We start from the raw sequence: 9,085 nt of genomic DNA on the forward strand, positions 1-9,085 counted from the left end.
ACTACATGGTTATAATATAGTCTTTTATGGTTTAATTAATTTATATACTATATAGACTACCAATTTTTGTTGTAGTTGTATCGTACGACTACTTTGATTATCTGTAGAGTTTACTTCCTTGTAATTTTAGATTACATATATAAATAGTAGTTTATGGATCTCTTTTTTATATACATTTTATTTAAATATTCAATTTTTTTTTATAAAAATATATGCTCAAATAAATTCAAAAAGCAAAACAAAATACAATATATACTCTCATATTTAATAAAATCCTCATAAAAGTCACTTACAATTTACAAACACATGCAAACAATGCACACAATTTACTTTGTCAAATAATGAGGTATATCATTACACATATTTAGCACTACATATGAAGCAAAGTCTTTGAATATTTAGCGCCTAGAGTCGCATCCAGTTCCGAGCAGCGTCCCACTTGAGCCCACGACAACAGCGATGTAGAAGAGTCGTGGATGGTTCTCCAAGAAGCTCGGCCTCCATCACTTTGAGCTCTTCATCTCGTTCTTGATGTTCTTGTGAATGCATAAACAAATTAGTTAAAAATAATTCCATAATCTCCACGTATCTTTCTATTTGGAAGAACTTAAATCCCTAATCTTCATTTTAGTCCCTGATTATCTTTAAGAATACTCTTAAAAATTTCATCCTTAATACCATTGTGGGTTAGGCAGTATCTCGTGTGATGTTGTGATAATAATTAGTAGTATTGTAAATGGATAAAAATGAGAGAGAGAGAGAGAGAGAAGATAATTAATATAAAGCGATGGATAAATATATATACAATTAGTAGAAGAGTGAAGGCGGAAAAGAAGAGAGATGCAATAATCAATTGTGGATTGAATGGCCAACGCCGGGACTGTGACCTGGCGCGGTTGGTCGGAAATCATCAATGTCATGCTCTTGGCTGGTCTGGATTAATGGATCATCTGATGACCTATTCATGACCCTAGTACATCATCAAATATAGCTAGATTTTAAATAAACTAGATGAGAGTTTCATGAATTATTATGAGAAACTTGAAAAAAAAAATCTAATTTATGAGATAAATGATGTTCAGATGCGACAGAGAAACATGAAAGGAAATTTAATACAAAAGGTATAATTATAAGAAAACAATTCTTTCACCTCACTAAACTAATAAATGAATAAAAATATAATTCTAATTACAATAATACGGTTGGTTATGATTTTATTTTAGTCATAGTAAAAAAAATATAAAATAAAATAAAATACGATTTTACATGGACCTTAACCTATAAATACCGGCTCGGGTGTGGGCAAAACAAATTCGACTTACGCTTAAACAGAAACTCAAACAATTCTCTCAAAACAAAAACACTCGAAGCCCTAACAATGGCGACGAACACAGACTCCGATCAGCTCGGCGATCACCGTCTCTGCAAGCGCAAGGCAATCGAAGACCTAACAATGGCGGCGAACACCGGAGTAAAGCTCCTCCGGCGAACCACCAGAGCGAAGACGGAGCTCGACGATTATCGGCTCAAGAAGCGCATGGAGTTCGAAGACCGAGTCCGTCGAGTTCCGCGGAAGATCGGCGCGTGGGTGAAGTACGCGCTGTGGGAAGAGTCTCAGCGAGACTTCCATCGAGCTCGGTCGGTGTGGGAACGACCGCTGGAAGTGGATTGCGCGAACCACGCGACGTGGCTGAATTACGCGGTGATGGAGATGCGAAACCGGTTCGTGGACCGCTCGCGAAGCGTCTTTGAACGCGCCGTCGCGCTTCTCCCGAATGTGAGACAGCTCTGGTACGGGTACATTCACATGGAGGAGTTGGTCGGAAACCCCGCCGGAGCGAGGGAGATTTTAGAGAGGTGGATGATGAACCAGTCTTCTCTTGAAAGTCAGATTATTTGTCAAGCGGTTGAATTATTAAAGCTTCATTAATAAGTGATTTTGGCCACTCCTGGCTGCGTTTAATTAATCCAATTCCTTTACAAAAAAAAAAAAAAAAAAAAAAAAAAAAATTCTAGAGAGGCTCTTTGTTGGTGAATATTATTCATACTAAATCAGGCAATGAACATATGTCAGTAAAATATTTATCCACGTAATAATGTTGATATATGATAATGTCGATCTAGGCCAACATAAATAGAGTATACTCTAAAAGTAAGAGAAAAAATAGTCACTACCACACCACCTATCATGATCATGACAGCCAAATTGAATTGAATACTGTAAATTAAAGTAAATATTTGTTTGAATTTTTTGAATAAATTCCTAAGGGCATCACTCACCGTCAATGTCATTGTTTCCTTTGTTTGTTCGCATATTTTTCCGCATCAAGATACGTGTTGTGGGCGATGGTAGATGAACATTTGGTCGTGCAATATAAAATACAATACAAAAGTAAACAATGGAATTAAATATATGATAGAGGAAAGTGATTTTATTAGAGCTTGAGCAATATATGTCATGTTTTGGAAGTAATGGGAGCTTTGCCCTATTAGGATGAAGACCCGACTTATGATTTTTTTTTAGTTTCTTCCTCCATGATGGGTGGGTTGACCTTCTCGTCAACTTTCTTTTCTCTTGGGCCTTGTTCATTGTATGACCAAGATCTACCACCTCTTCTCTGATACATCTACCGTGAGCTAGTGGAATGTGATTATATATGACCAACAACATGAAGATCAATCAGCATCACATACAGTTGCACATGAAAGTTCCAAGCCGGTTTCCTTACCAACTCTCGGTTGACCTAGAGATGATTGTAGAACCCGAGGAACTTCTCGGGATCTAACCTAATGCATTGAGAGAGAGAGAGAGAGAGGAAAATTCAGGCGTTCATCAAGTGGCATGGACTCAAAAGAATTGGAAGCTTCGCAAGAGGGTCTTGAAGTGATAAGAGGGTTAACATACCACCTTTTACTTGGTCTTAGAGAGACAGTTGAGTGGATCGTGCCCTGAACAGTCTTCGGCGTCTTGGCTGTCTGCTAACATTTGTTGAAGGAGCATATTGTCAAATTAATGACCGAGATAACACACATGCTAACAGTGTTAAGACGAGATTATTCTAAAGGAGCTCGGTCAGCTAGTAGTTCGTAGCACCGGACTTAGACTTTAAGGGGTTCGTCCGGCTCGGTAACCCTTCATAGGCTTGTCATTAGGGCCTTAGGAGAATTAATATTTTGGGCCCTTCAATAATAAAAAATATAAAATTTAAATATTTTGAGTATATACATAATATATATATTTAAAATTTTGGGGCCAGCTCAATAGGGAGCTCTAGACACCGGTTTTGCTCATCTATAGTCAGGGCCAAGCACGAAGCCACGTTACACTGTAGCCTCCCCTCAAATTTTTTTTTTTGCACTTTTTACCCACTTTTTATTTTATTTTTACAATTTTTTACCCTTAAAATTTAAAAATTAGCCCCCCCTGAATTTTTTTTTACACATTAGCCCCCCTAAAGTGAAATCCCCCTAAAGTGAAATCCTGGCTTCGTCCCTGGTCAGGGCTGGCTCTGGTTAGAAGCATGGCCGGCCTGAACTCGCCCAAAATTATATATATTTAATTATTTTGAGTATATATATAATATATACATTTAAAATTTTAGGGTCAACCCAATCGGGGCTCTAAGTTGCTCACTTGTTCGCATATAGTCAAAGTCGGCTCTGGTTAGAAGACTTGTCTAGGAACTGACATTATATTGCCCTTACGATTATTTCGACTTTGAGTTGTGACTCCGGTCTTTTTAGCATCTCCCATCGCTATTCTCTTTCGTTTTAATGTAATAATTATGATTTTCTTATAATAAAAAAATGTAATCGATGTCACAAGTATCACAAGCGAAGTCCATTATTTTTGTTTCAAAGTATCTGCCTTGGCATATACGGCAACGAGCGATGTTTACGCCTGAAGTTGAGATCATGGCCCACGTGACCTCTTCAATGCTTGCATATTTAGAGTGTGGTATAAGTAGGCTGTTTCTGTCATTTTAAAGAGTTGAATAAAAATGGCTGGAAAAAATAAATATCATGTATAGAATGTTTAGACACGTACAGCGAGGATGATCCAACTTATATACCTAACCATTTATTGTGTTTAATGCAAACTCAAAGTGCACTACAAACATCTTACACGTAATTTGGTTGAATTATCTAATGTTGAACTTGCCTATTTTTTTTTTTTTTTTTTTTTTTTATAGAAAAATATAGCTTCTAAAATTTGTACGGTTTTCTTCCAAGTTCTAATACACTATTTTTAATCGAATGAAGAGCTTAAAGAATAGAAAAAACAAAACAAAACTCACTTATATAATAATACATTTACACCAAAGTACATTAGTTCCACAGAACAGCTTCAACAACAAAAGTTTGACAATTTTTCTGAAAAAATTAATAATAATAATAATAATAATAATAAATATAATTCTTCCTTCTGGTGATGAAAAGAATTACCTCAAATAGATTAAAAGCTAATGTTGTTATATCACCCTCTAATTTAGGCTTATAACCACCAGCATTAGCATTATGACATGGGAGGCTCGAAACGGCATAAAAACGGCATTCGAAACCTTGATTATGAAAAAAGAAAGTAACTCAGAATCACAAAATAAAACAAACATACAAATGGCCTCGATAACGGAGTTGCCTCGGGGCAGGTCTCGTCATTCTCCCGGGAACCGAATCTCCTCGATCATCCTGACGACCTCGTCCATCTCGGGCCTCATATCCGGGACTTGAGCCACGCAGGCCATGGCTATCTGGACCATCTGGACGAGCTCGTCCTCGACCTTGTCGTGGCACTCGACGAGCTCTCTGTCGAAAACCTCCTCGGACCACGCCTCGGAGACCACCGACCGGACCCACCGCGGGAGGTCGACCACCGTGTCCCGGCCCGGGGACGGCACCGGAGCCTTCCCCGTCAGGGCTTCGAGGACGAGGACGCCGAACGCGAACACGTCGGATTTTCGGGTGAATTTTCGGGTCTCGGAGACCTCGGGGGCGCGGTACCCGATGCTCCGGGACGGGACTGCCGGGAATCGCATCAGAGGGGCGAGGCCAAAGTCGGAGACTCGGCCGGTGCCGGCGGAGACGAGGAGGTTCGATGATTTTATGTTTCCGTGGACGAGGTTTTCTCGGTGGACGTGGGCCAGCCCTCTCGCGCAGTGGAGGAAGATCTTCAGCCGAGTCTCCCAGTCCGGCGAGGGAGTTCCGCTCTCTTTGTTTCCTGTGGAAAATAAAATTGATAATCGGGAACGGAATGAAGAAGGTGAATTATCATGCAAGCAATCTTAATCTCGTGTGCAGTGAGTAGAGATGGTAATTTTTTTTTTTTTTTTACAGGTTTATCACTGAAGGTTAAGAATCAACGGGAAAACTGGGTTTTTACGAGGAAAATGCTTAGGTTTGTATCTAACTATATGAGCATGGGTGTGAGCGATTCAAATCTTTTTTTTTTTACGCACTACATTCCAAGATATCGAACGGGTTTCTTTCTCGCTTGGGCGAGATTACAGACTTTTCAGGGTTGTTGAAGAGAGTAATAGAACGTGCTACGAATCCCACGTTAAAAAGAGGACGGAAACTAACGAAGGTTATAAGTTAATTGGTTACTTCTCTCATTGCCAAATAGGTATTTAGATGAAACAAATGATACTTTGCATGGTATCAGAGCATAGAGTGTTCATCAGAGATCAGTTCAAAGGCATATGAGCAAGGTTACGACTCGTTAAATAACGGCCCGATGACTCGTGGCCAAGATCAAAAGCGCGAATAAGAAGCAAAAGCCATGGCGTGAAAAGTAATGGCAAACTCACGACACCTTGTGGGAAGATCCATGGAAAGTCTCCGGGCGGGGAAGCCGAACCCGAGCTCTTCACATTGTGGTTGGAACTTCTCAGGATGATCAAGTCAACTCAGGATCAGCGAGGATGGACTTCAATGCAAAGCACATTTAATTTCATGAAGATTTTTAAATTCGTTGGGAGATTCAAGCTTCTATTAAAAGAGAGAATCACAATATCACTGAACTGACAAAGAGTTCAATGCCTTTTAGCACTCAATGGATGTTACTAATTTTTTCAAAGTTTCCATAAAAAACACGCTCACGCACACATGCAAAGTGATCAAAGCGAGCTAGCTTAGAATTCTATATAAGCAGATTAATGGATCAAAGTTTCTATAAAAAAATATAAAAGCTAAATTGTAGTGCAAGGAATCCTAATATCACGAACTAATCTAAGACTTTACTAAACCCGAATGGGAGTTATAAATTAGACATTTAACAATTCCTATCTAGCTTAAATTTTGTCTGAAAAAAAAAACAAGGATTTTTTTTCGAACGTACCATGTAGCAACGCAGAAAAGCTCCCGCCAGCGATGTAATCATAAACCAGAAGTATTTCGTCCTTTGTATGGATATACGCTCGAAGAGGAACGACATTCTCGTGCCAACCGACCCGCCCGACATTTTCCATTTGCTGCTCGAACTCTTGTTTACCGACCACAATTTCCTTAAGCCTCTTGATCACCACTGCCGTCCCGTCCTCCAATACCGCCTTGTAACTCGTCCCGTAGCTCCCTTTCCCAAGCACCTCCGCCGAGGCTCTCAGAAGATCATCGAGGTCAAAGTTGTAATTACACCCCTCGAAGAACACCAGCTTGTTTTTCTCCGCTTCTTGTACTCCGCCCCCGAAACCCTCCTTATCGCCCTCGGTGCTTTTGGGCTTCTCTGCTCCGCCGGATTCTCGGGTTTTTTCCCTCCCCTTCCGACGAAAAATCGCGATCGTTACGATCACGAGGAAAAGCAGAGCGAGACCTGCGACGATGATGGCTGCGATGGACTTGACGCTCAGCTTCGTTTTGGAACCGCGGCTCGGCTCTGGCGAAGGAGAAGGAGCGGGAGATAATACACATCGCTCCAGCGGTGGCCCACAGAGGCCCGGGTTTCCTTCGAAGCAGGAAGCGGGGAATTCTCCGAGAGCGTCCGGGATCGGACCTGTCAATTCGTTGTAGCTCAGATTCAAGCTCTCGAGTCTCAGAACGTTTGGGATCAGCCCGGTGAGAGAGTTGTTATAAAGGTAGAGCCCGGTTAGATGGGTCAGGTCTCGAACGGTCTCTGGGATCTCTCCGGTGAGCGAGTTCAACGAAAGATCCAATATGGTCAACTGGGGCGAGAGAGCCGAAGGAATTCCGCCCGAGAATCGGTTGTTTTGGAGGTACAGATACCGAAGCGAAGGGATCGAGAGGAGGTCGTTCGGGAGAGGCCCGCTCAGCCGGTTCGACCTGAGGCTCACGGTTTCGAGGCCGTCGAGCTTCCCGAGAGTGTCGGGTGGAATCGGACCGATCAATCCGATTCCGGGGAGACGGACCGCGATCACGTGGGACCCGTTTGGGCTGCAAGTTATGCCGACCCAGAATCCACAGACCGGAGTTTCGGGGTCCCAATTGACTCTACGCCCGTGAGGGACATCGGCGATGAAGTCTAGTAGCAATTTCTTGTGTGTTTCGTCTATGTCGCCTCTTGTCTCGGTGACAAGTATGAACGCGAGGAAAAGTAAAGCCGTGGTGAACGAACCCGGCTTCATTGTTCTCTCGGGATTCTTCTTTCCCTGAAATATGATATAAAAGAGGTACAACACTCATGAAACCATTTTAGCCCAAACTCTTAATGAGAAAGCTTCAAAGATTGACCATTTAGGTAGTATAATAAGCTAGTGAAGCAGACAGAGTTCTCTCAAGATATCAATAACAATATTGATCATTAAAAAATGGAATTCGAGCTAGGAAACATAATTGAAAACAAGAAAGATAATCTTCTTCCCATTTCTAAGTTGGAGCCACGTTTTTTTTTACATCAACGACTATACCTACCGGTCAAAGAAGAAAGAAGCGGAATTAGCATTGCGGTGACCATGGAGTCCGGCGAGATATCTCAGAGAAAATCGAGGAAGAAGAGGTAACTCCGTTCACGGACGCTCCGATGATCGGAGTTCCGTTTCTGGTGCTGACTTGCGGAGAAGAATTTCTTTGACAGTGTAAACAAACCCTAACACCCAAAATTTGTTTCAATTATTTTTGGGTGGACTAGTCACTAGCTTTTTTTTTTTTTTTTTTTTTTTTTTTTTTTTTTTTTTATTTATAAATCTATCAAGTCCACTAGAAGCAGACTTATTTTTCAGACCGACCGCTTAACTAATTGATTTGCAAAAGTAATACCTCCTTTAATGATATACTTTAAATAGATTCCTAAAATACTTTTTAAAGCTAATACTAAACAAATAAATAAAACATTCAAAGAGTCTCGAGTCTAGACCTCACTAAACTTTCATGTACGTATTTTGTAATTTTTACTAGAACAAATCAATAATTTATTACTCTTTTTTTTTTCTTATTGATTTTTGTACTTGGTTAGCTGAGTTTTAATTAATCACATTTCAATATTATAGTATAGAATCATTTTTTTCCTTGCAGGATATGAGTGAGTATTATTTATTTTTAACACGATGATGAGTGAAAAAAAATTGATGATCTTATAAGAAGTTTGAACTTGAGCTATATATCTTTGTTCTCCAAAAATTGAGTCTTAAGTTTTGGAGGGCAAGTATTATCTTTTAGATCGTCGTATAATATTGTCGAAGTGCATTTCATGTAGAACTTAGGGAAGAGAATTAATGGGACGAAGGTCAACGAAATTAATTGCGGAAGAAGGAAATAAAATAAGACTTTCGATATGACTACATTGATGTTTATATTGAGAATAATTAAAAATATTTTTCATGTCGTTGAGCATTATTATATTACAATTGACTGCATTAAAAGTTAAATACAAATGATAAAAAAAAATCGCTTAACTTCAATAATAATGACATTTCATCATTTTTTTAGCAGTATTATAGTCAATATGAAACTTAATTTTAGCTAAATAGTCAACGTTTGACATATTTTACATAATAACTATAAACTCACGTTAACTCAAAAAAATCAGACTATAATAACCTCCATTAATACCAAACGATATTTAGAAAACAATCACGCAAAAACAAGAATATCATATCATACCAAAAGAAAAATTTAAAGAAACCACCATTCAAGC

The 9,085-nt window shown here is 39.7% G+C and overlaps 1 protein-coding gene across 1 annotated transcript; it reads right to left on the minus strand.

Annotated features, from left to right (window-relative positions):
- Positions 1-4,394: 4,394 nt before the first annotated feature.
- Positions 4,395-8,174, minus strand: LOC149405238 (putative inactive receptor kinase At3g08680). Its single transcript, XM_089606979.1, has 3 exons — positions 7,864-8,174; positions 6,338-7,601; positions 4,395-5,218 (listed from the first exon to the last, which is right to left on the minus strand). The coding sequence occupies exons 2-3, from the start codon at positions 7,575-7,577 to the stop codon at positions 4,656-4,658; spliced, it is 1,803 nt and encodes a 600-aa protein (XP_089463105.1). The 5' UTR covers positions 7,578-7,601; positions 7,864-8,174; the 3' UTR covers positions 4,395-4,655.
- Positions 8,175-9,085: the final 911 nt, after the last annotated feature.

This window comes from Urtica dioica, chromosome 2 (genome assembly GCF_054948205.1).
Source record: "Urtica dioica subsp. dioica isolate 48M chromosome 2, U.dioica_male_clone48M_v1_H2, whole genome shotgun sequence".
Taxonomy (NCBI): Eukaryota; Viridiplantae; Streptophyta; class Magnoliopsida; order Rosales; family Urticaceae; genus Urtica; species Urtica dioica.